This window comes from Anoplopoma fimbria, chromosome 5, assembly GCF_027596085.1.
Source record: "Anoplopoma fimbria isolate UVic2021 breed Golden Eagle Sablefish chromosome 5, Afim_UVic_2022, whole genome shotgun sequence".
In the NCBI taxonomy this organism is placed as follows: Eukaryota; Metazoa; Chordata; class Actinopteri; order Perciformes; family Anoplopomatidae; genus Anoplopoma; species Anoplopoma fimbria.
The window spans coordinates 8,761,609-8,789,069 of NC_072453.1; the positions used below are offsets into that span (position 1 = coordinate 8,761,609).

General features: G+C 39.4%; 3 protein-coding genes across 4 annotated transcripts in view; 1 reads left to right on the plus strand and 2 right to left on the minus strand.

Annotated features, from left to right (window-relative positions):
- The window catches only part of LOC129091093 (vesicle-fusing ATPase-like), a 28,121-nt gene extending 21,083 nt beyond the window's left edge, over nt 1–7,038 (minus strand). The window contains exons 1-4 of the mRNA XM_054598557.1: nt 6,931–7,038; nt 3,637–3,722; nt 3,437–3,533; nt 2,650–2,689 (exon numbers count right to left, since the gene is read on the minus strand). Coding sequence (XP_054454532.1) covers nt 2,650–2,689; nt 3,437–3,533; nt 3,637–3,722; nt 6,931–6,942 — 235 coding nt within the window. The 5' untranslated portion in view covers nt 6,943–7,038. The remainder of the gene's footprint in view (nt 1–2,649; nt 2,690–3,436; nt 3,534–3,636; nt 3,723–6,930) is intronic.
- Nucleotides 7,039–8,683: 1,645 nt separating this feature from the next.
- On the minus strand, nt 8,684–17,855 carry psmd11b (proteasome 26S subunit, non-ATPase 11b). Of its 2 annotated transcripts, none has more exons than XM_054598697.1 (13): nt 17,715–17,855; nt 16,103–16,204; nt 15,802–15,998; nt 13,655–13,712; nt 13,183–13,377; nt 11,705–11,849; nt 11,548–11,608; nt 11,142–11,204; nt 10,747–10,872; nt 10,271–10,306; nt 10,108–10,159; nt 9,855–9,997; nt 8,684–9,756 (listed from the first exon to the last, which is right to left on the minus strand). In XM_054598697.1, exons 1-12 carry the CDS (start codon nt 17,803–17,805, stop codon nt 9,855–9,857), a joined length of 1,269 nt encoding a protein of 422 aa, XP_054454672.1. In that variant the 5' UTR covers nt 17,806–17,855; the 3' UTR covers nt 8,684–9,756. The 2 variants fall into 2 exon arrangements, with proteins under 2 accessions (XP_054454672.1, XP_054454670.1); XM_054598695.1 differs by having other exon boundaries at nt 8,684–9,761; nt 17,715–17,854.
- Nucleotides 17,856–21,430: 3,575 nt separating this feature from the next.
- cdk5r1b (cyclin-dependent kinase 5, regulatory subunit 1b (p35)) lies at nt 21,431–22,339 on the plus strand. Its single transcript, XM_054599387.1, has one exon. The coding sequence runs from the start codon at nt 21,431–21,433 to the stop codon at nt 22,337–22,339; it is 909 nt and encodes a 302-aa protein (XP_054455362.1).
- Nucleotides 22,340–27,461: the final 5,122 nt, after the last annotated feature.

Here is a 27,461-nt window from a genome sequence, read left to right on the forward strand (position 1 = left end):
TGTCGTTGTGGTGATCCACAATTTTTGAAAAAACTATTTTATTGACTGTTTTATATCGTGTTTTGTCTCTTAACCAACCGGTAGGGGCAACAAGTGATCAAACAACTGCTTCAATCTTGTTACCACTAGGGGTGAGCAATTGTTCCTGTCCAGATTTGAACGTCAAGGTAAGACAATTAAGGTATGTATTCACTCAATCTGACGTTACAGCAGCGGCCCCTCAGTGGTGGTTTTCCTCGGAGCCCAGCAGCTCAAAAATTGTGCAACTCACATTGTGTATCCTGTTCTCTTACTGTCCTCCTCTTTCCTTTGAACTGCTGTCTAATTGAAATTAAAGCTGCATTCATTGATTTTTGTGGCACAACATCTGACTCATCAGCTTTTAACCACGCCAAACATTACATCACAGGAGGTGTTGCACTGGTTTTGAATACGCGATGCTCCTGTGAATCTTGCACAGTATTTAAAGGTAATTTGTTTTTATAATACAAGCTTTGCAGAACGAAAAAATGATAAATTAAAGCAGTAAAACCACCAGCGCATCACAACCGTTTCTCACATTTAATCCATCCAGACAAAATGCCCCAATACTTGGCCAGCAGATGTCGCCATTTCTGACTGACAGTCAAATATGTAGTGAAACGGTGAATCATTTTTTAAAAACACATTTGCTTCATAGTGAAGCTCCATATCCTCCAATATTCTGAATATCACAAACAGCTGTAAATCACATCTCTGGCATTTATGTTTTGATTTTTTCCCCAATCAGACACAAACTAAACAGCAGGGTCTCAGCTCATTAGTACAGTCTGAGAGGTTACCTTGTTAGACGGCATCAAACAGTGATTCCTTTATCGTTTAACAAGAGGAACAAATCAGCAACACAAAAGGCATTTCGTGGATTTGACATGATTTGCGGTGCTCTATTCAAATTGTCTGCATGTCTTCAAACTGCTGCTAATGCCTCATTATGGAAATGAGATATACTGTTTAATGGCTCTCCTCTAGATTGGTCTGATAATTCCACCGCTGCCATGTAATTAGGAAAATTACAGCCGACAATTAACATACGAATTATTCATATCACAGTTACCCTGCTGAAAACATTCCACCCAAACCATGGAAATACATTCATGTTCAGATATTCTGTTGTTATAAAACAGAGAGACAGAGATTTTTCTTTGATCAAATAATAAAAAAAAGACCATGTGAAGAAAGATGAAGGTATCTGGAGGCTTCTTTTCACCCGGTGGATTATATTTTCATTCCTCCTTCTCACTCCGTCTGATATGCAGACAGTATCATAATAGCGGCCATCATTTGGGGCATCGCTTGGCCTCAGGGAGCTGAGCGAAAATATTTCATCAAAGAAGAGTTCTTGTCTTTCTCTGGATGCCGGCCAGCCTCTCAGACAGATGTGCAGTGACACCACCCATCCATATTGTTGGACTGTCTCTCCCTACGCCGGGTAAATCATGTTCCCTCCACCTGATCATGACACCTGGATAATAGCTAAACCCCCTGACCCCCATGTGTAGCTGGTAATCTGTAGTATATGACTGTCAGAAGTCAGCACAGTGAGATGGTTCTCTGCAGCCTTTAAAGTCAGTCACATGAGAGATGCATGAATCCTTCAAAGTCTGAGGTTTGATGTTTTTGTGTTTCTGACGTGTCGTGGTGTATTTGACTCAAAAGGCATTCGGTGATAAAGAGATGACAAATGAATGGCGGTCATCACAAAAGGCTGACAGGACGTTGTAGGAAAAATCTGAAGTCTGTGCAGCTTGTAGATACACGTGAGGTACGCAATAGCAACCAGTAGCATAAATTAACTTTTTTTATTTTACCTGCAAACAGATGCTTAAGTCAAAATATAATATAGTAGCTGAAATATTTATACATATTTCCACAAAAAAAAAAAATAATAAAAAAAAAAAAATCAGAAAGGTTGCTTTTATTCTAAAGCTTGAAATTAAAAAATAAATTCAGTTTTTTCAAAATGTTACCACCTTGTGTGGCATTTTACTGTGAATGTATCTGTAAATTGTTAAAAAAATAGGTCACAAATATGCAGTTTCATTTTATTAGAAAATGCGAATTTCATGTAACGCCGGTCACTATAGTTTTTTAGCAGATGTTACTCCAGCAGGAGGAAATGGTGCTTCTCTTGGGGACTATTTTCAGCAGTGGATTAATCCACAGTTGGTGCAGTAGTGAGTATTTGTGGCAGCAGGACGGTGTGTATGTGGGATTGAGTCAAAATAAACTACAGAGAGTGTTGATGAAGGAAAATGTCATCCAGTGCAACAGTGACTATTTTACATGCACACTTATGTTAGTTTGACTTAAATTAGAGTATGCAGGACTGCATGCAAACAGGAATATTTGTGGTATATTCATTTTCGTTAGCATATAAACAACTTTGGAGGAATACTGAATAAAAAACTGATTATTTTGTGCATGTAAAGGTAGTAAATGTGGCTCATTGAAAATGGAGCTCAATGGCACAGAGGACTGAGATATATCAGGTTTCGGAGACGAAGTCAACACTTTTAAGTCGGATCAATTCATTGCTGTTTTTGCTCCTTTAGTTGGATTTGATGATAAGGAAAATCGAGAATATAAGCAGTCTTTAAACGTAAAGTTTACCTTTAACCTCTTGTCCAATCGATAGGCCGGCCCATTTTCTCTGCAAAGAAAAAAAAGCAAGTGATTGATTTAGTTCCTTGTCTCATTATTTCCTTTTGTATTAGGACAACAGTTAGCCATCAATAAGGCCATTACATTTACCAGAAGAGCACAGTTATCAGAACAAAAGGACAGCTATACACTACGCGTTCCAGAGACATCAGTGCAACGTTCCTCTGCAACATGGTCTTATTTCACAACACTGCATTTTATGACACAAGCTGTGTTTTTGAAATGTCAAATATGAGTCAATGTATTCTGGTGGTAAAATAAGACCGTCTTGAGGAGGTTACAGTAGTACCTGTGTGTCGTGGCAGCTGCCGTAAAGACGGAGGAAGAGCAGGCAGAGAAAGGCAAAAAAAAGGGAAAAAGCAGTGACAGACAGGTTGAGACAAACAAAGAGCCCGAAGAGAAAACCAGCAAACACTTAAAGAACATTTTGACTTTAGTAAATATCACCTCACATACGGTTATTTTCTTTTTAAACAATACAATGTTTGCGTAACAAACTGAAGCCTACATTCAACACCATGCAAGTGTTCACAGGTGCTTTGTTAATGAAAATCCCCTATCAAATAAATAAAGTAGTTTGACAGAAAATACAGACATAGTGCCATTTCATTTTATAAGAAACGTTAGTTAGTTATGACGAAATCAATCACTCTTGATGTCACTCTTGCAGAAACCTGTTTAGCAGCGATGCACAGGTCAAACAGTAAATCATTGAGAACAAAACACTTAAACCTACCTGTGGCAGACTGAAGGCAATGGTCCCGGAGTTAACGCTGGGATGCGTCCTCAAGGTGAACACATACATGTGGGCTAAATTGCGCACAGTCACATGTCTGCAGAGATAAACAAAAACAAAAAAACCAGAAAGGATTTAGTGTGGGAGAGAACTAGAGTGACCCCAGATGTAACTGTTCCTCCAGAGGGAATCCCACTCACTGCTCAAACTGGGGCTCCTTCTCGTTGATGACGGCACAGTTAGTCAACGAGAGTTCGTCTGTTGGGCACCGACCCGCTTGCATGATCTGAAAGGAGAGCAGAGAAAAAATGTTACTCAAACGAAGAAATAAAGAGTATTTTTGGGATCTTTAAAGCTGCTACTCCAAATGTATTAAGTAGTAAATAAGCCATTCAAGGTTATTTATTTTTTTGTCCTCTAAAAGCTATACGGAAGCGTTGAGAGGCAAGTGAGAAACAATTCTAGTGAAACATTTTCTAAGACTGACCTAAATTGTTTCTCTTAAGTGTTTATGACTCAAGAACAGGTGGAAATACAGGTGTTTTTTTTTCAGGACAGGGCCTACCATCATGTACTGCATGTCGTTCCCTTTCCATGCATAATGGGCTTAGTGTTAAATAGAAGATTCTATACAACCAATGTGATTTTGGCAGATGCCCTCATCAGGGTTACACATGTCACAGAACTCCTTATACTCTTTAAAAATCAACCAATAAAGACATATTACAGAAGGCCAACAATCCAATAGAAGTATTTATGAGGATACTGTCAGCTCCGCCATTTAAAGGAACAGTGTGCAGGAAAAACGGGAATTTATTGGCAGACATTTTTAATAGTTAAATCACCTGAAACTAAAAATCGTTGTGTTTTTCGTAAGTCTAGAAAAATATGTTTATTATATAGGGAGGGGGTCCTTTTCACCGCCATGAATCTACAGTAGCCCAGAGCGGACAAACCAAACACTAGAGAGAGTCTTTCACGTTTTAAGGTTACCTGAAGGCCACCATGGCTGTTCAGTTGGTTGCAACTAGATGCCACTAACTTCTACACACTTTTCCTTTAAAGTGAGAAACTAAGAGAAGCCCTGTCAAATTATGAAGACAAAAAATAATCAACCTACTCTCATTCCAACGACCTAATTAAGTTGCAGCAAACCGAGACAGAATCACATGCTGACCTGCATCTCAAAAACATTTAAATTGGCCTATTTCACAGTTCCAGCATCCAGGCCAACCATCAGGGCTCCAGAGATCATTTTAGAGCCAAAGATAATACAGATTATATCGCCTGTTGTAGGAATGTGTTGTGACAAACAGAGAGAGACACAAGCCCCGACAGCAAAATATAGAAATCTGGATGGCAGCAAATTTGCATATTTAGCAAATGTTTTGTCTTCCTGGTTCTAACAGAACTGATATTTTTCATTTCAGCTCTATTTTTGTAATTATTTGAATAACACTATAATAAGCATTAACTTGAAACTGGAAAACGTGAACTATGAATATGCTGCCTTTAAGTCTTTTCTATGCATCAGAGCTTATGTGAAGGACATTCCTTGCATTGTTTCCACGTAATCAGCTCAAATGTAAAATGTGAATAAAAGACAAGGGCAACGTTCTCATTAGAGTATGCTGAAAAGAAAAGTGTTGCTTTGAATACACATTAGAAGGCTATAAAGGCGAAACCTAACATGCTAAATTGTTTATTAAGTTACCAGTTTGTTATCTAGCTACAACTAATGCAGTCTAATACAAAGTACCATCATGAAGGTTACAATGTTCAGTTATTGTAAATGGTCATTTCGGAGACTGTAGTGTGCGATGCTGTTTTCTGTATTAAGGTTAAAGGGAAAATTCCTCAAATTTGATGTCGACATCCAATCAGTGTTGATGGTAAATGTCGCCGCTTGAAGCAATAAATTCTTCACTGTTTGCAGCATTGACCCAGTAAACTGAGTTCATCTTCTCGCCGAGCTGTGACTACATTTACCATCAATACTGATTAGACATCCACATAACAGCTGGAGAATTTTCCCTTTAAGCTGATTTAGACTACCCTCATTTCTATAAATTGGGTGGGCAAAATATTAGAAACACCTCTCTGTATGGCACAACTTTAAATACATACCACTCTAAGACATTGAAATGCAAGAAAGTTCATTTTTGACATTATAAACAGTAGTTAAAAAATAACTAAAGGTCCACTTCATACCATCCATTCTCTATTCCATAACCTGAAGAAGAAAAGTGAGACGTGGTTTTTGTCGGACTCTCTAAAGTATTTAAACAAAAATTGAACTGACATCATTCATAGATTAGTCAATTGACAAAACAAATATTGCAGTTGCACCTATTTTAATATTGTGATTTTTTTCAAAACAAGACTCATTAGAATTTATTGGCTCCAGCTTTTTTTTTTTCCACATGAACATTTACTGTTTTGATTAACCTTCTGTGATATTAAACCAAATTTGGATTAGATTTTAGACTGAATTTTGAAAACGCCCCTTTTGGCTCTGGGAAATTATGATGGACATTTTTCTATATTTAATAATAATAAACAGACGATTAATCAAGAAAATAATAAAAAAGAATGAACTGTAGCCATAATAGCCTGCATGAAGATAGGACTTATTATAGGGATGTTGTATTAAACTACAATACTTTCACAACTGACATCTGTGTGTAGGTGTAACAGCTGCTTACTGAATTATGATCACTTTGTTAAAACTTCAGTTCTTGAAAACAGCCAAGGATAAGATAAGATAAGATAAGATAAAATAATCCTTTAGTAGTCCCGCAGCGGGGACATTTACAGGATTACAGCAGCATAGGGATAGTGCAAAAAAACAACAACTGTATTATAAATAAGTAATAAAAGTACTAAACAGGAAAGAATTGTTAAATAAGTAAAAACTAATTAAAATTAAATTAAATCCACAATAACTAAAAAGTATTGAATGTACAGACAGAGTGATTATAGTATTGCACAGTGTATTTATATTGCACAGTGCATTTATATTGCAGTGTATTTATATTGCACAGTGTATTTATATTGCACAGTGAATTTATATTGCACAGATGTTTTAGTGCTGTTCTTGTTCCTTAAATGCAGCTGTACTTCCTTCATTACCACTATTTATTTAACCTTTTAAACCGGACCTAACTAACTATATACATCATTACAGCCCTTAAAAACATTATTTATATCCAAGTTAATAACACTATTAACACCAATGCTCTGTAGCTGTTACATATATGGGTTTAAATGTAGAACAACAAAGCAGCAGAGCTACAATGTAGCGCTGGTCATGTGACACTCCATTCCACTTCCGGGTTGTTTTGAATGACATCTGATTCTGCCACACAGGCGAAGTGCTACGCTGGCTCACTTTACGGGTACAAAAACAAAGTTTCTAGTACTTTAAGTACACGTTAGTAGTAGTATTTGGTTGGTGCAGTTAGGTTTGAACATTTTGGTTCAGATAAACTCACCCGGTCGGTCATCTTTGCTCCTTTTTTCTGCTCAAGTGTAACTCAGCATAAAACGCTCTGCTGACAGAACAGACTGGAGAAATGAGAAAGTGACGTGTAAAGGGGCGGGACCTGCTGACGCGTTACTACGTCATCACGCACACAACGAGACGTAACGCTGGTGTTTGGCAGAATACCACAATAAAATATGACATCCAAGAAATATAGATTTCTCCAAATTCTTGCTTTGAAATCTGTGTCAAGTTAGATTTACGATTTAAGCCTTTATTGAGTATAAGTTATTTATTGCATAATTTTACATTTCACAAACTGTACATATATTTAAAATCAGAAAAGTTAGCCCAAATTTCAGTGGATTTTTATGTGAATTGAAAGCATATATATATATACAAATAATACAAAAAAAAAAATAAAACTGTAAAATTGTACAGTGAATTCTTGAAAAATTTTCCCATTATAATTTGATATACAGTACCAGTCAAAAGTTTGGGCACACCTTCTCATTCAATGGTTTTTCTTTATTTTTATTTTTTTCTACATTGTAGATTAATATTGAAGACATCCAAACTATGAAGGAACACATATGGAATTATGTGGTAAACAAACAAATGCTCAACAAACCAGAATATGTTTTATATTTTAGATTCTTCAAAGTAGTTGAATGAGAAGGTGTGTCCAAACTTTTGACTGATATTGTAATTGATTCTATTTATTATAATATTTTTTTAATTATTTATTTAAATTATTGTACCAATATGTTGATTAATTGTTTGTAATATTTGTATATTTTGAATGTTTTATCAATAAAGATAGAGGAACACTTATAAAGATTAATACACCAGAAAACATTTTATCTCTAATTGTTTGTACATAAAATACTTCTGTTGTTCATCAGATAAATAATGTATTTGAGTTAGAAGCTGATGTTGTAGTTTTATACTTATAATACTATGCAGTGCATAAAACAAGACATGCACTAATATTTCTAAAATGTAAACTGCTGATGTAATAGAAAAAAATGTAGTTTTGAAGTTGTAGTTTATTTTGAATGCTACAAGGGTCAAAGTGAAAAGCTGCACCTTTGCAGACAAAAAACTGAGCATGAAATCTTTGACATTATTGTGCTTCCATTTGTGCTTTTATTAAACTTAGAAGGAAAGGAAGAAATAAATCCTGCACTCTGTGGTATTTGTTTGTACACTGATGTGAAGAATGTTTAATCTGATAAATAAGAAAAGGTTTTTGAACTAAGCCTGTTGATGCTGTTCACAGAAGTTGTATCTCTTGTAATAAAAGTAGTTAAAAAGTGTTACAGTAAAAAAAAAAAAAACATGTCTGTTCTCATGAATGGAGCTTTTATCATGCTGTTTGTGTACAAATCAAAATAAAAGACGATCCAAAGCTGTCCGTTTAACTGATTTAATGCCCTTTGATGTGAGTTGCCTTTTTTTCAAATTAGTGACAAATATAGCAGCAGGAGGAACAGAGACTCTCGGGTGAATATTTGTATTTCAGTGTCCCAAAAAAATGGGTCCTGATATAGAAACCGTCCCTTTGATTTTATTTTATACATTTTCTGGGTCACACTGCCATTCTCGACTGCATTTCAAAACACATTGCAACACGTAAATCCTGTCTTCTCACCCTCGTACTGTTAAACAAACATAGCTGAGTGGCCGATGAAAGAAGTTACCACATCGAATTACCATCAGCACTTTTCTTTTTGTTTTTTGCAAGAGACAAGACAAAATCCTTAAAATACAAAATATTTATTTTGAAAATGTCTTTTATAAGAGTAAAACAAAAAGGAGAAAAAAAAAATCAAAACCAAATCAAAACCATACAAATTGTTTGGTTACTAGCATACCGCACTAGTTAGGAACTAACAATGGAGAATCGCTCAGTCAGCGGTAACGCACAGATGCTCAGAGGACGATGAATTACATCTCCACCTCTGCCCTCCTGTTTTTTCATACTGCACCCAAAACACTGAGGCAAACAGAAAGCGCCCAAAAAGTGGCACAAGTGGTGAAATGGCATCCTGTCTGTATTTTATTTATTTTTTAATCTTAGATAACCAGGGCGGGCAGACATGTGGCAACCATCTGATTCTCTCTCTTGTTTTTTTTTTTTTAAACAAAACACAAAACCAAAAAAAACAAATGAAGTGAGTTTAATACATATCTGAAATACAGTGGGGACTTAACTGTTGGCATTGATATGGTGAGGAAAAAAAGAAATAAGAGTTAAGGGTGGGGGTGGGGGGGGTGCTCTTCGACCAAAATTCAGTATCCCAAGGAGTATCCTAAATCTTCCAAAAACTGAACAGTGTGCTTCTGAAAGATGTGGACAAAGAGAAGGAGGAGTAAAAGCCTCGGCAGCAGAGTCCGAGGCCGCAGAGGTCAAAGTTGCACCGTTGAGGTTGCAGTGAAGTCAGCTAAAGCTCGGATAGCCCCGGCCTTATAGCAGATATAAACATATATGTATTCTTAAACCTTTGAATCTGTTTGTTTTTTTTATTGTGTGTTGTACAATATTCCCTGATGGCCTGATTTGGCCGCTGAGTGTTATACAGAATCCTGAAGAGATATCAAAATTAAAAAGGAGGGAGAAAAAAAGAAATAAAATACAAGAGAAGTGATGAAATTGTCCATGGAGGGAGAGGAGGGGTGGGAGGAGGGAGGAAGGAGGGGGGAGTTCGATGGGGAATCCTGTTTGTTGCAGTTTGTGGGACTCTTCCGCTGCTCTCCGTTGTCCCCACGTCTTAAAAATGTTACGCACGCTGGTCAAACACACACAGATCCTCCATCGCACTGCCGTGGCAATCTGCTCTGAGGACAGGAGACAAAATATCTATTAGAGAGACTGAAGAAAGAGCATGAAAGCAACGTTGTGTCTCTTAATTATTATTCATGTATTTTTACCTATGTGAGCTTCTTGGCTTTGTTGTAAAGTGAGTCCACGACTTTGCTCATGTTCTGAATTGTTTCCAAGGCTGCTCCGTACGTTTTGTCCACCGGTGGCTCCTCGAATATGATCAAGACACCTTCGCCCTGGTCGAGGATTCCTGCACGACAAAGAGTCACAGAGATACGATCAAAACACACTAAAAGACTCTTAATCTGCCTGTCAAATACATGGGTATGTGCTTTTATAGGATCAGATCATTCAAATTACCGTGAAACTTTTCATCCAGAATCATCTGTGATAATTTCCTCTCAACATCCGCCTATAAAAAAAAGAAGAAAAAAAGAAATCATTAACAAAACCCACATTTTATGGAGATATAAATAATGATTTTAACACAAAGGAAAAATTGGTTAATTGCAAATATGCATACCTTTGACAGTTTGATTAGACCTGATATGTGTTCCATCTGAAAACAGAAGCAGAGGAAGATTAAATAATCACTCATTCTTTATTAAAATGATGAGGAACAAGAACATAAGTTGATATTCATGTCAGTCCTACAATATGGAAAGAAAGCCACAGTATTTGCAGAATGCATGATTATTAGTAAAGTGGGATTGCATTGTGCAAAAAAGAAAATAAAAAAGAATTAAGATACTATGTTGATAGTTACATTTAAACCTCTCTTGTCTCAATAGGGCTTAAGATAGTCTTTGTACAAAGTTGAGGAACAAGGGAACAAAAGATTTAGGACCTGGTAGAAAAATGCAACAAGATAAGATAAGATAATCCTTTATTAGTCCCGCAGCGGGGAAATTTGCAGGCTTACAGCAGCATAGAAAACAAGGTTTTATTGAATAATTCTATTATGAGAAGTTCCCTTTGTAAAGCCTAGTTCTTCCGTACCTGTACTCTGGAAAAGGGTTCGATGACTCGGATGAGGTTCTGTTCCAGAAGGTTGTCGTACAGCTTGGCCAAGTGAGTGCTGATGATGGGGTCGTCCCTCAGCTCTGCTTTGTACTCTGTTAGGGCCTGGAGGACGCACAACGGCAACAGTCAGGCAATTTGTGTGCAAGCTTACTACAAAAACATCATTAAAATGCATTATGTATTATGTATTGAGCAACACTTGGAAGAAAGGTTTAAGCTTATTATAAGCCGGTATAATCACACTAATTAAAAGTCAAGAAGCAAAAGTTCACAAGTGTGTGTGCTGCAGATTTTCAGCAGTAGACCAAAAAGACTAATTGGAGGTTTGCTTTATCTGCATGGAAATCCTTTAACACACAATTGATTCTTACGTTTTCAAAGTCCGCTAATGATCTGTTCTTGCAGGCCTGGGCGACACTTTTCAGCGCATCTGTCTGAATGGACAACAACAAAAAAGATTAATGACATTCTACAGAATCAACTAGAAACAAGAGGGGGAAAAAACTGAAATTATTTAAAAAGTCCTACAGAAATAGAATATTGTTAATGATGACAAGAGGCAGAAATTGGTTTTATTCACAAGGTGTTTCAGAAGAAAAGAAGAGCTTGTACTTCATTTAGTTCAAATAGTATGCATCATCATAAAAGATTCATCCTTAATCATACTTTCTGCAGCGATAGTCAGGAAAAACAACAGATTTTTTTTGCCAAACAATGAAACAAATAACATCGCTGCTTTGGCCAGTCGGCTTCGAGTAGAAAATGTTTGGTACTTGCCTGTCGGCCGGCATGTCGCAGACCCAGTTTCCCACTGATCAGGTATTGAACTTCCTCTGGTCTGAAACATTAATAACATTATTTATATATAGACTCAGTAATGTTAATGAGTCAAGGTATTGGCAGTTCAAACGGCAAAGTTTTAAGCACTACTCACAGGTTGAGGACGATCTTGCACAGCAGCATGTATTTGAGCGATGTGATGGCTCTGGGGTGGTCGATGGAGTCGTAGCCCTCAAAGGCCTCAAAGAAGTAGGAGTAGGCCGTCTTCCAGTCCTTCTCCTCTGCTGCGTGGATGATCCCTGCAGCAGAGAAGACGAAACATAACGGTTACGATCTATGGCTAAAGACAAACCGCTTTAAGCCACCGTGAAATGTGAAACACCAACAAAAGACTGGGGGAACTCGCTGGGCTGGAGACAAACAGCTGCTATGTGATTGTACGATGGAATGAAAAGCTTAAAACCAGCGTGCGAGTGTGTTTTCATAGCAAAGACCGCTTAATGAAAACGTTGTCAGAAGAATTAGCCAGAAGTCACACTAACTGCGTGACTTTGAGATGGTTATCAGTATTAAATGAGCCGAGTCACTGCAGAACACCACATATGCCATTTTCAAGCAACTGTAAGAGTTGCTTCATTGACAGTGTTGTGTTACATTAACTATAATATATATATATATTTTTTTTTTTTTTCTGTCTGTAAATATAATATTTCGGTTATTGTTGATTTTTTTTTACAGTTTTTTTATTGCTTATTTATAATACTTGTTTTTTATTTTATCTTGTCTCTTGTGTGCACTTTACTCTATGCTGCTGTAATCCTGCAAATTTCCCCACTGCAGGACTAATAATGGATTATCTTATCTTATCTTATCTTAAACCCATCTTAATACTTTGTGCAGGGGCGATGCCTCCTAATAATGCCAAAGTGACATTAAAGCGTAACCAATCTAAACAACTTGGTGTCATTATTCTAATCTATAGCCATTACATTGTGCAATCTACTTCATAGTTAAAGCAAAAAACTTGTCTATTGCCATTTTAATTACTATAAACCACCATGAAATTGATCACCACTATGGTCAGATTAATAAAAAAATAAAAATCACCAGTTTATAACAACACTGTCATGCTTTCATAGGATAAAAGTGTGGATTGAAGAGTATTAACTAGTGTGTGAAACCATCAAATTACAAGGCACTGTACAGTTTGAACTCTGTATACATGTTTCAGACTTGCCTGGCGCCCCCCAGTGGTAGTTTTACAAATACTAGTGGTTTGTTTTTCCTACAAAAGGTACCAGATGTAAAGCAGTCAAACAGTAATAAAAAAATCTTTGCAAATAAATTCTAAATGTTTTCGAAAAAACTTATTTTTCAATAGATTGTATATTTTCTGTGACATTTATTGTACAAATATTAATTCTTATACTGTGGGAGCTTAATTCTCCATTTCACAGGTATCATAAATGCCACCGGTCCGTAATCCCCAACACACACCACACCACACACACGCACACACACACACACACACACACACACACACACACACACACACCACACCACACACACGCACACGCTAACCACCCAACCCCCAGGTAAGCTTTGGAGGTGAGAACAGTGAACACATCTGACCTGACTGCATGTCCAGGGCGGCCTGGAGCTTGGGAGGACAGTAGATGGCGTTGGCGGTGGTCCTGGCTGAGGTGAGGGCTGCGCGGGCCTTGGGCAGGTTACTGAGAGCGTGGTACGTCTTACTTTCAAGCAGCTGAACCTCGACCAGAAGAGCTTTGTCATCCATCTTTTTCAGCTCCATGAGCAACTGGGTGCCTGAGGGGAAAGAGAATGAAGGAGAGTTAATGCCACGCACATTAACTGTTGCAATAACTTTGTACAACACTACACAGCTAGGGGGGGGTAAATGTGCAATTATAGTCCTGATATGTGCTCTTTTTTCTCCTCTTATTATAAGTAAAACACATCTTAATGCTTTGCAAACCCCTTTGTTTATAAGCTTCCCGTCCTGCCTTTTTGTAAAGTCTCTGAAGCAGAAAACAGAAGCTTCCATTTACCAAAAGATACCAATGTTTCGTCTCCAAACACTCACCAAGTGCCAAGGCCTCCTGGTATCTTTTGGTGTCAAAATAGAGCGAGATCAGTCGTGCCTGAAAGAAGAGAGCATTTCTTTAGACAAGCAGAGAGCAGCTGTGCCAATCTATTGTCTTATATAAAAGCTAGAAAACACTTAAAGGAACTTTGGAAATAACACTTTAGTTTGGACAAACTCAGCATTAGAAAGCCACAGCATGTGAAATATCATCATTTCTATTAGGCATCTTTGTAGAATATATTAAAAGGCCTAGAGAGTGCAGCATTTTCCAGTTTATCCTTTTGATTTTGCACCCACACATCCATATTTTTGCTTAAAATACATTTGCAAGAAATCAAGGCTGGAACATACACATAAAGTTTAGTTTATTATATTCATTGTCAGGGACCCTGTACAAAAAAAACCCATTAATCTCATACAAAGAGAAGACATGTATTGTACCAGATTTAGCTACTAATTTCCATCTTCAGTCCCTGAGCAAGAGAAGCAAACATAAAACCTGCTGTTTGGACCAGATGCTTGGTTTTTATCACGCTTTACAGACAGAACAAAAAGTGATTTCACTGACATTTGGTCCCTCAAGATGGAAAAGATAAGTTTTAGGTCATGGCCCTTCAAAATGTCATCCATTATGAAGCATCGCAAACAGCAAGATGTTGAAATGCCCCTGGCACACTTCTTGGAAGAACGTGCTAAATTACAGACGTATGTCCTACATTTCTTAGAATTGCTTCTTACAGAAAGTGCCAAAGAGAGGAGGTGAACCAACTGTTCTCAAAAGGTGGAACTTAACACCAACGCATAGAAGTGATAATCATTTGTACTTGAAATGCAGCATTACATTATTGCCTGCTGAGGCTAGTGTTAAAAAAAAAATAGACAAACATGTTCCTTAAAAGGTGCTAAAAAGTAAGTCTGAAAATAAACTATTGCCGTTTGTTTTTAGGAGGGTGATGCATAAAAGAGATGCTTTGGAAAAATGTAAAACTTCATTACATATTAACATGTTGTCTACACATAGGCGTCAAAACACAAATACGTTCCTAACAGCTGTTCCTCAAAACAGTGTTTTAATGTGGATGTTAGTACATGAAGACTTCTCTCTTTCTCAGCCTGAGCTCACGGTATTAACAAAGTTTCCTGGGATTGTTTTTACTCCTATCACATTACTCAGAATGGTTGTCCTGCGGCAAACCATGGCCTGTCTGAAGAGCGTCCCTCTTCTCAGCTTTCAATCATTGTAATCATTCGTACATGCCCCAGTTCCATTTCATGGTTTCCTTCTCTACTTTATACATAGAACTGTACATAGAATCTTGTTGTTCCTGGGTTTTGTAATTCAGCCAAAAGCTCCAGATATTCCTGGCTGTGAGTGTGAACCTGATGGCAGCTGTTTTGCCAAGAACCCTATTTTGGCTGCTATAGCAGGGATTGACCTCATCATAGATTGCAGTGTGTAGTAACTATAATTGTCTCTCTTTGTTATTTTCTTAAGGTTTACAACTTTGCTTCATCACATTTGTCAAGTTTCCGGTCATCATTTGGTTTTTATCCAAAGTAGTAAGCCAAAGTAGTGTGCTGCATATCTACTAACAACCTAAAGCTCCACCGTAGTCTGTTTGAAATCACAGCGTCTCCACTCCATGAGTCAGGTTATGTTTGGAAATATGCCTTTTGTTTTCATTATCATTATTCATAAAGGGTGTTGTATGTCAACGCTAACTAGGGTTGGGTGAGAGGGCGAATAAATCAGCTGTTGCTGGTTTTAATCAAATAGTTTTGCCTCATTTGCAACCAAGGTGTCAAACAATGCGAATAATAAACCCTTTGACATCATAATGGATGCTCTATAAGTTTTTGCAAAACCTTTAATAGCCTTATAACTTTGCCTACGTCATCAAACTTTTAATTTGCAGCTCAGTGATATCAGTTGTATACTGCAGGTTTCCTCTACCATATACATGAGCTATTCCCAGTTAAAGGGGTCATGGTGGCCACAAAGAAATGTCCCCTAATGTCATAATCTGAGGCATGCCGAGATTGCATTGTTTTTAAAAAAAAAAACACTTCAGTATTGGAAAATATGGAATGGCTACATGCATTTCATTTGCTAGCATCCACATGGGTATTTTAGACCTCCATACCTCCAGAGCCTGTCGTAGGAAGGTTCTCTTCTCGGTCTTGGCCCACTCAATGCATTCAAGACACAGCTCAACCTCCTGCCCTGTTGCTGCCTCCATGTCAAGAAACAGGTCCAGCAGGGAGCGGACCAGCCGGGCCGCCTTGGCCTTGCTGATGGAAATCAGAAAAGGCCTCACAAATTTCAGCAGACCCCCGAGTTCTAGAGACAGCCACAAAAAAAAATGAAGAAGACAAATGTTTTGGAAAGAACAAACATGCTATAATTAGCTCCATTAGGTTGTTTGTACACTTAGCGATCATTACCTGCAGCCTGTCCGGTCTTGGCCAGGAGTGACCCCAGCTCCAGGATACTCTGTTCTTTAACCCTGACAGCTTCCTCATCGTTCTCTCCGACATCTCTCCTCACTGTTAAAGGAAAGGCAACAAGTTTGCATCAGTAACCAATTTACAATTTTAGCCTCGCTTGATGCAATTTGCAAATATTTAAACAGTCTGGATGGCGACGTGAGACGTAGTACGAGTACTGGACTATTTAATCTTTGGATATTCTGACTCAGTCCTGGTTTATGGTTTTAGATGTCACATCATGGTTCTGGTCCCTTTCATTCAACGTCTGCTAGAGCAATGTGAAGTGCACTTTTTGTAATGGTGGGAACAGCAAATGTTCAAATCTTTGCTAAAAGTTGAAGGGCAATGTTGTTGTTTTTTTTTAATGTCACAATTGGATGTTATTGGGTGGTTCATTGTTTTCATCAGCAAGAGGGGCCCGGGTTCATTTCCCGGGCTGGACGGCCTTCTGTGTGGAGTTTGCATGTTCTCCCCGTGTCAGCGTGGGTTCTCTCCGGGTTCTCCGGCTTCCTCCCCACCGTCCAAAGACATGCAGCTTAGGTTCATTGAAGACTCTAAATTGCCCGTAGGTGTGGATGTGAGCGTGAATGGTTGTCTGTCTATATATGTCAGGTGTACCCACTGACAGCTGCGACCCTTAACTGGATAAGCAGGTTACGTAAAATGAACGAATGTATGTCACATCATCTGTTTTGTTTGAATCATCTCAGTATTACTCAATATTGGAATCCACGCAACAATCTGACAACTTTGGAACCAACTAACAATTAAGTTTCATGTAAATACCAATCTACAAAAACAATAGTTGACAAACATAGATCACAAAGTTCTCTTTAAATTGCTTTATATGTCCAACCAGAAGTCCAAAAACCCAAATATACAAAGCAGATAGAAGCAGCAAATCAAAAACACCTTTCTGTCCAATAGGTTTAATGTTCTGTCAGGACATTTATACTTTACACTGACAGCTAGTGGGGCCATCTGAGCCTATGGGACACACAGGACCTGTTTACAGTGACGTCAGCCGCTGTGACGTCATGCAATGTACATACAAGTAAACATTGGGCAATTAGCAACACGTGTCCAATTAATAACTAAAACAAGTAGAAGTCACAGAGCTGCCTGTCAATGTGTTGACAAAAAGGGGTGTTTTTTTTAAAAATGTTTTAATTTTTTTTGACAACAAGCTAATCATGTTAGCCACAACAGCTAGCATGCTAGCATGACAGTTCCCAGCCGAGCTAGCATGTGGTTAGCTTAGCCGCAGCTGTTTCAATGACACAACACGAGAGCAACGCAGCGTTTTAAAAGAAAACATTTCACGTAACTTAGGTATGTGTTTTAACATTTCACAATCTGGAATAAAAGGGAGGATAGCTGCTAACATGCTCTAGCAGCCGCCGCTACCGGCCGTGCAGCAGTGAGTCAGCACGGTGCAGCGCCGGCTCTCTCTACTGAACGCCAGCTAGCTAGCTAGCTAGCATGCTAACACTGACCGGAAGTCGCAAACTACGGTGGTCGTTAGCGTCCACCTCCAAATAAAACCCCCACAGCCGTAACTACCTACCTATTGAATGGAGAATGTCGATGGACGCGTTGCGGTCCGTGCTAACGAGAGACTGGGCTCTCTGGAACTCAACCACTGCTGCGGCCGCCATCTTGCTTATTCAAAACGCTGCTTGAATGAAAGTGACGTGCGCCGACTACGTTCGCCTAGCGCCGTGACGTCACCGTGTTGCATGCTGGGGGGATTTAAAGGCATTGTGGGAGTTGTAGTCGTATTGACTAAATAGGTGATAAACGTATATCAGGCGTTTGTTTACAATGAAATATATGCAAATTATGTTTTAAATAGTTATTGTTATTATGGGTAATTGGACTAAATAGGCTTATCCTGGTTTAAAACATTAATTTAGACCCAATGGCATGCTTTTAATAGGCTATTTTTATAATAACAAATCAATATTCTGCATGCAATTAATGGAAACAATTATTTTCTGTCACCAAAGTACAATTATGGACAACTTACAAAAAAATATGATTAAGAATGATGCATTTAATTCCTATAGTATGCATATTTATCACAGAGCCATGCCCCTCATGTGTTTACAAAGCCAATATTGTTGTGACAATATTCAATCGTGTTCATGAGAATGAGACAATATCCACTTATTTTATCTTATCTTATCTTTTAATAGGCTATTTTTATAATAACAAATCAATGTTCTGCATGCTATTAATGGAAACAATTATTTTCTGTCACAAAAGTAAAATTATGCTTGGACAACTTACCAAAAAACATTTAATTCCTATTGTATGCACATTTATCACAGAGCCATGCCCCTCATGTGTTTACAAAGCCAATATATATTATATATATATATATATATACAAATATGTAACGTAATGTAATGTAATATTGCTGTGCCACTATTCAATCGTGTTCATGAGAATGAGACAATATCCATTTATTATGTATTCTTGGTGGGAAAGCATCCAAAAATACACTGTGCAATAGTAGTTATAATAGTTATTCTGTCTGTATATATAATATTTCACTTATTGTGGATTCTTTCCTGTTTTTATTGCTTATTTGCTATTTATAATACTTATTTTTCATCTTGTTTTATTTACTATGTCTCCTGTTTGCACCATACCCTATGCTGCTGTAATCCTGTAAATGTCCCCGCTGTGGGACTAATAAAGGATTATCTTATTTTATCTTATCTTATCTTAAAACACAGTACATCTCCTCCCAGGAAACAATAGGCTTACATTATCAAACTGAAGCATCAAGTCCATATAGGATAGTAGAAATATAAAACTTGGACAATAAATGAAAAACAACCTAGAAATTGGCAACAAAATATGTGTGTGGTCTTCAAGGGAAATCCCATTCATATTTATAATGGATGAATAACGCAGCAATATCTGCCCTAATGGTAAAATGAATCATTGGTCAGGCCATTACTCATAATGGACTAACAGAGAAAAAAGCCCCCTCTGACAGGAACATATGAGATGAGATCACTGTAAAAGCCACATGGAGATTGAATTTGTATTTGTTTACTGCACTTATCCTATTCGTAGTAGTTTGTAGCACTTACTATATTCGGATTAGTCTGTTGCAATTATTGTTTTCGTAGTAATCTGCCTCTGCACTATACTTTTGCTCTGGCTTATACTTTGAGATGCTTGTTTAAGAAAGGAGATGCACTTATGACTTCTGGTGACTAGTAGTTCTCTTGAATACCTATGTTGAATACACTTCCTGTAAGTCGCTTTGGATAAAAGCGTCTGCTAAATGACTGTAATGTAATGTAATGTAATGTAAAATAAGACAATGTGATGCAGAGGTATTAAAGGCCTATATATAACGATGCTTAGTGCTTATGAATAATGCTGATTGGACTGTTGTTTACGGTGTCATGAAGGGGAAAAACACCAGCGTAGGAGTTCACTGGGTTTATGTTTGCATGCTGTGCGTTTGGCTGAGCGCAGAGCGGCGCTCCACCACCGCCTTTGCGTCAACCCTCCTCCTCACACAGCCAGTCCTACACGTCTATGGTCCTACAGCACAACAGCAGCCCTCGCAGCATCCGCATCTCTGGCGGCCGGGAGGACCAGGAGCACATCTTCATCTCAGCATCCATTCCACAACTGCCTCCCATCGTCTGCGCACCGCCGACACCAGGCGCGTTCATCCAACACTTGCTTCCTTTTTTGTTTTTTTGGGGGGGTGTGTGCCTCGACTCGGAATATTTTTTTCTTTGTTGCATTCATCTTTCCTCGGAGATGGTTTTATGTTTTTAATCGGGTCCTGAAAGGGAAACAAAACCAAGCACTGGACGCGGAGCATCATCGTGTCAGCGTTATTATAATCTCACTGAGCAGCAGATCTGGTGAGTCTCTTTCCATTTTTATTTTTTTTTGAACATATTGGTGCTGAAATTGCAGGAGTTCAGATTTGTGACTCCATAATATTTAAAAACAGATAATGCGCATCTTTTGTCTAATGTGGAAAAATATGTCAAAACATTGAAAACAACGTGGATGTAAAGTAACAGACAGCTAAATCTGCAGATTTATAGTGAGATATCAACGGATTACAGGATAAAATGAGGATTTTCCCTCATTTCTAAGCCACCGCCTATCACGGCCAGCGTTTTCATTTCGACGCAGACTCTCAGCTTCAGCACCACGGAGAGCACCCGATGTACACAACCCATAACCACACCGAGGCATCCAGTCTGTTTTAGGCCCAGATGAGTCACATTAAAGAGCTCATGTTGTGGAATGTCCCCCTCCAGCTGATGGTCGGGCTGATAACAGGGTGATGGAATGAGGGCTCGAGCAGCTTGGATCCAAAGTCCATCCATCGACGCTCGTGTTGTTGCCGCAGCGAGGATGAAAAATGTGTCGCGCGTAATAAAGACTCACACATCTCTTTGATGTTCTATTTTTAATTTGACCTTGGATTCGTGCTTTAACGTGCAGTGAACGCGACCTTCACCTGTTAATAAGGTGTTTATGTCTTCCATTTTAGCGATGAGGGCTGGCGCGTGGTTCACTCTGATTCGTCGGCCATTGCCCATGAATGGCTCTCTCCTTATAAAATGTTCATGTGGAGCAGAAATCCTTTTGAATAGTGTTGTTTTTCTGTTTTCTTTGTAATCTGCTGCAGATTTATTCTAACATGTTTATAATGTTAGGGTTGCTTATTACATTGATCACTTGCAGCAAGGAGGGATCTATACTGTTTGAATTAATTGGTATAAGCTATAGGCTGATCCATTCCACCACTTACTGAGTCAGATCAATGGTGCTAATGAGGCTGAGGTACAGTCAGATACAGCACTCAGGCACACACTCATGAGAACGTTACAGAGCTGATGTTATCTGATTTAAGCTGAATGAAAGATCAAATATGAGGAAAAATACATTTTGTTTGCTATGTGCAAACATCCGTGGATAACTACAGGTCTGAGATGCTTCACTGCTTATTTTCTTTCTGATTATTGGTCTTTTCTTCTTCCAGCAGTGGCCATCAGGAGACGCAGACAGAGATCCAGCAGAGACGGTTTGAGTGGAGGTGATCATTATCCCCTCACAGAGACATTCACAGGATCATTTTTCCTCCCAGGCCTTGCAGCAGCAGCCTGTAGCTCGGGACTCCCAGCTCCCAAAAGCACATAGAGGCTTTGAGACCCTCCGGATCTCCCCTGGCAGACCCCTTCTGACCCAGTGCGGCTGAAGCCCCTGGACGCCCCCCCCACAGTCACCATGGGAACCGTGCTGTCTTTGTCACCCAGCTACCGAAAGGCGGCCCTCTTCGAGGATGGGCCGGCCACCGTGGGCCACTACACGGCCGTCCAGAACAGCAAGAACGCCAAAGACAAGAACCTGAAGCGCCACTCGCTCATCAACGTGCTGCCGTGGAAGCGGATCGTAGCGGTGTCGGCCAAGAAGAAGGGCTCCAAGAAGGTGCAGCCCAACGGCAACTACCAGAACAATGTCACCCAGCTGAACAATGAAAACCTGAAGAAGTCGCAGTCGTGCGCCAACCTGTCCTCCTTCGCCCAGGATCAGAGCACCCCGGCTCTCACCAAGGCCTCCAACAACACGGTGTCGTCCGTCAAGAAGGCCCCTCTGACCAACTCCAACGTGGCCCCCGGGACCCCCAAGAGAGTGATCGTCCAGGCCTCCACCAGCGAGCTGCTGCGCTGCCTCGGGGAGTTCCTGTGCCGGCGTTGCTACCGGCTGAAACACCTGTCCCCCACCGACCCGGTGCTGTGGCTGCGCAGCGTGGACCGCTCCCTGCTGCTCCAGGGTTGGCAGGACCAGGGGTTCATCACCCCCGCCAACGTGGTCTTCGTCTACATGCTGTGCCGCGACGTGGTCTCCTCCGAGGTGGCCACGGAGCACGAGCTGCAGGCCGTGCTGCTCACCTGCCTCTACCTGTCCTACTCCTACATGGGCAACGAGATCTCCTACCCTCTGAAGCCCTTCCTGGTGGAGAGCTCCAAGGAGACCTTCTGGGACCGCTGCCTGTCCATCATCAACCTGATGAGCGCCAAGATGCTCCAGATCAACTCCGACCCGCACTACTTCACTCAGGTGTTCGCCGACCTGAAGAACGAGAGCCAGAAGGAGGAGGAGAGGAGCCGCCTGCTCATTGGCCTGGACCGGTGAGGGGATGTTTCGGGGGGGGGCAGAGGGGTCGGGGGAGGGGGGCATACTCCAGTCTGGCATTTTGACAAGTTTGAAAGATTATCTGTGATGCTATTTATTCATTATTGTCCAAACTGAAGTGGGACGAGGCCAATTAGGAAGTATTTGACATAACTTTGTATCCAGGAAGACTGAATCTGGAGTGGGGCTCTGTGATTTTTCACAGATTTACAATGTTTGAGTTTGAGGGATTACATTTGGAATGGTCACCTAAAAACAGGCCATAGGGTTTCAAAAAGCAAGAGCACTCTTTTTGCCTCTTGAAGACGTGTAATATTATCAAGGCCAAATTCTATTTTCCAACGAGCAGAGGATGGATTTTCTGAAAACCTGAGAATGAAAGCGTTTTTTTTGGACAATGATATATAAGCAAAAAAAAATGCCAGACTTGGGTAAATCCTTTGCTAACGTACAGATATATATCTATATGAAACACTGAAAAATCTTTGAAAAAAAAGACAAAAAGAAAAACAATTCAGACAAAAAGACAAACATTAGAAAAAGGAGGCGTACATCTACAGCAATGAATGTGGAGAGGACTGAGGCTACGGCAGCCTACCAGTGACCTTCTGACTGTCTGACGATGTGATGTGCACTGACTGTACGGCAGGAGGGTGAGGGCCATCGCCTGACTGGCTTTCTTCACGCATCACGGATGAACAGCCCCCCCCTCTGGCTGCAAACTCTGGCTCTTCGGAACGCCACGTCCCCTCCGTTAACGTGGATACCACTGGACATTTTTTTGTTGTTGCTGCAATGCATATCTGAAAGAACAGCAGGGGCCATCGATGCTGGATCCATATTTTCGTGGGTTTTCCCGTTTGTGGCTCTACAACAGGACTTCTGCTGTAAAAGGGGAGGCTGGACGGACAAAAAGCAAGCAATGCATTGTGGGACTACAACAGCCAGAGGACGTATGATGAGTGGTCAAACTGTGTGTGTTCAGAAAGACCTACTTATTTTCATCTAGAGAAAAAAATAAAACAACAAGTTAATGGATGTTTTACTCCACCAGAGGCTCACACCGATGGCGGCTTATTTATTGCTTTTCTGGAAGTTTTCTTTGATTCCTCTCTTTTTCTTTTGTTTTTTTACTTAGAAATGTAATGTTTTTGCACGTGTGCCATGCAATTTTACAGCGTTTTCCGTGAGGGAAGGAAAAAACGTTCTCTTTTCTTCTTTTTACTTGATTTGTAAACCAACTGCATCTGCATTAGAGAATGCTGTGAAAAAAAGTGACACTAGTTTATTTAGCTCTGCTTGCTAAAATAGGCTATTTGTTTACCAGGGAAATTCTTTTTGTACTTTTGTCAATTTTTCGGAATGACGTTTGATTTTGTGCTTATGATTCAGCATAGATAATGTTTAAAACAGTGCCATATCTTTGATGAGTAATCCAACAGGTCTGAGAACACTCTGTGCTGTTTGTCCAGCTGTTGAATGATGGGATGGATTTTCATCTTCTACTAACTAACTTACTGACACCTAATTTATTGCCATTTACGTATTTATTTAGGCACATTTAATGTAAATGAAAGGAGAGACTTTGTAAGGGGAAGGACATGAGGAGGGGGTTTTGCTGGTGTAGGTGTGCTTACCTTTGGTGGGAATGAAGATTGATCTGGTTTATGCAAATGAATGTTGCAAGGATTTATTGACGAATACCTAATTAAAAAAAACTTTGTTAAATCTGACCATCACCAAAGTCACGTCATCAAGGACACCTTGACATAACACATCATTAGTCTCATACTTAAGAAAACGCCCCTTAAAGACATCACAGAGGAGCTGACCCAACCTGCTGTCCCACATATCAGACAGAGAAAGATTATTTCAATGTTCAGCATCACTGCAGATGATCCGTCAGCATCACGTCGGTGTAAATCAAATGTGAGGCGACGTCACGCTCATCTAGGGGCTGTAGGAGACGAGGCGACCTCCACAGGAACGATCACATGTTCAATCATATAAACCACCTGACTCAAATGACCTGCTGCAGTGTGCAATGACAACCAAAGCAGGAAAGCATGCAGAACAATTGCAGTTTTTAATGTTTTACAGGATAGTAAATAGTTTCTATCTACAGTATTTCAATCCAGAATTGAAAGAGAAATGTTTTTACTGGTTTTCACATCATCATCTCATAATAGAGTGCTGCAGGAATGAGTCATTAAACCCAGAAATGAGTTAGCATTGTTGCACTTAAGGTTCCCTCATCATGAAGTCAATGTTTTGTTTTTTTAATGTGTGTTTTTGGTTTGATGCCTGAAATAAGGTCTGTAGTTAACACAAGCTGAAAAGATATTAAGCTTTTGTTCAACAACATAAAATACGTCAGTAAATATCACTCCCATGAAAATTTGTCTCAAAGGCGGTTGCTAACCATAGACTGTATATAAGACGTGGACGTAGTCGTTGTGAGGTCACCATCAGTTTGTGGAATGTGGTTTTGAAGCCTCTCGTTTGGAATTTTGGCCGCCGCCATCTTGTTTTTTTGCAACCAGTGAAAGGAAGTGGCCATATTTAGACTAGAGAGGAGTGAGACCGTGGTCGAGATTCTGTATACGGCTCTGGTCATGACCTGTCAATCACTGTAGCCCCGCCCTAAAGCATACCCTGCTTTATGGTCTGTTTGACTCTAAATGGAGCATAATTTACTAAATGAACATCATGCTGTATTGAAGAAGACTTGGAACTAGAGATTGAGACCATAAACTCATGTTTACAATGTTTACTGAGGGAATAAATCAATTATTAATTATTTTAAACATTGCTACAGAGCTTATTTTCTACAATAATCCAAAAGTGAAAAATCCCATCGGCTTTTTGTTAAGGGAACCAGTGCGATGCTAACTTTCTGGTTGGCCTACAACAACATATCATCTCTGCAGCTCTCTATTGACAAATAATGCACACTCTCTTTCTTTAGCAGTGATCTGAAAATATGTCTAAAAAGCATAATTCACTAGCAGTGCCAACAAAAAGTTTTCTTTTGCACGTTTGTTGCTTCTCCGCTGCGGTGTTAGAATGAATCAGAGAAAACCTGCAGCTCTGATGGTCACAACCTGTGGCCTCCTCTGCTGTGGGACTGTGGCTTCACATGTGGAGTTAGATCAGTGTGAGGAAGTTCATTTGGAGTGTTTGTGCTGGCACAATAATGGGGACACGCACTTTGGATTGGGCTTCTGCTCTGGCAGAAAAAGAAACAGGGCATTGGGCTAAAGGGCCTAAATAAGATACCCTGAATCTTCTCTCTTTAAGTCCACTTCCTCCCCTCGATTCACTTGAAATGTGCCATTTGTTTTTCCCCACTTTGCATCATTGAGTAGTTGTTTGAGGAAATACTTTCAAATGCTTATGAAATATGAAAAAAAAAGACTCAAGTGGTAGTTAAAGATTTCTGTCAAATTCTTTTCTGTATCTTGTTGCGTACTTTGTAGATAAAAAAAACGAAACAGTGGCTAAGAACTTCAAAAAGGGAAGCATTCGATGACTGCATGTGTGTGTGTGTGTGTGTGTGTGAGAGAGAGAGGGAATGACTGCGTTTTATTTGTACAGAAGAATGTGTGACATGTTTTCTTATGGACATGGAGCGAACACCGACCACACTGGTACTGGACTGGGACTAGGAGGGAGGGGTGTCGATGCTGTTCAATAAAAATGTTCTTTTTTTGAAAAAGACAAAAAAGCTGTTACTGTAATTGAAACTTTTTTTCAGTTAGTTTCTGCTTATTTTAATTTATTTTTGTACTGTGATGGAAAAATAAAATGCACTGATCGTTCAACACTTGTCCTTTTATGCCTCCAGATGTGGACTGCACTTTGAACACAGTATATGACATTTACCTTGTTAGTTTCACTGAGGAACATCAATAGTTATACACATTCACACTTGGTTAACTTGGGGGTTAAAGGCCTTGCTCAAGGGCATCTCAATCCAATCTAAACGGAGGGTTGGTGGTTTGATCCCCACCTGCACAGGACCACAAGTCAAAGTATCGTTGAGCAACGACTTTGAAATCCAAATTGCTCCCAATGTGTGTGTCTATGGGGGAAAATCAGATGCAAACATTAAACACAACAAGGGAATATAATTAATTGTTCTTACCCTTGATCAGTTTTTACCAGCATTTCAGAAAACTTCTAATACAAAAATAAATGTCTTAATGTAACTAATAAACTGGGTTAGTTTCATGGTGATATCTTTTAGTTATTTGTTTTACCCAATTCACCTGTAGTGTCTTCTAAATGTATGTCGTTTTATAAAATATATATCTTTAAAGGCAGTTTTCTCTAAATTAGTTTTTTCTCAGACTGAGCCAGAAATCTCCACTTCAGTAGCTCTTACATACACCAAACTTTACAGTTTCATTCATATCTATATTCTGAAGGTTTTAACAGAGGGATTTGTTCATATATCATTCACAGCCTGATTTATACAACAATTTATGACTTAAACATGGAGAAAATAGATTTTTTTTAATGATTGTTGACAGTGATCCAAAGAGATTCTCCAAAATTCTCTCTGTAAAAACATTTGACTAATATTTCAACAAAATGAAGCAAGGATTTTAACCCAGCTTCATCCAATGTTCAGATTTCTGTTCTGGAAATGTATGAAAATTAGAACAACATTTAAAAAGATAATGCCTCAAGATAATGTCTATTCAGAGTCTTTCCTGTAGAAGTATCTCCTCTTTGGTAATCAGTGCTGTATCTCCAAATGCACACACACACAGATTAGTTTGGGTCAGCTCACTCTTTGCAGATCACTCTCTGTCCATTAACTCCCATTTATTTCACCACCGGGTCAGTCAGGGCAGTCTTACTTAGCCACTGCCCTGTGGGGAAAGAACCCAGTCATCCCACTCTTCACAGCAGATAGTCATCCATCAACTAGTGGATTAAAAAAAAAAAAAAAAAAAAAAACCCTGCCGAGGTCGCTGCTGATGGCTGACGCAGTGGCAGTGGGAAGCGGCGTTGTCATGCCGACCGCAGGGGTTTTAGCCATTTCTTCGTCACCCGCTGAAACAGCTGTTGGTGGGTGGATTAACGATGAGCTCTACCCAGCTATCACCACGTC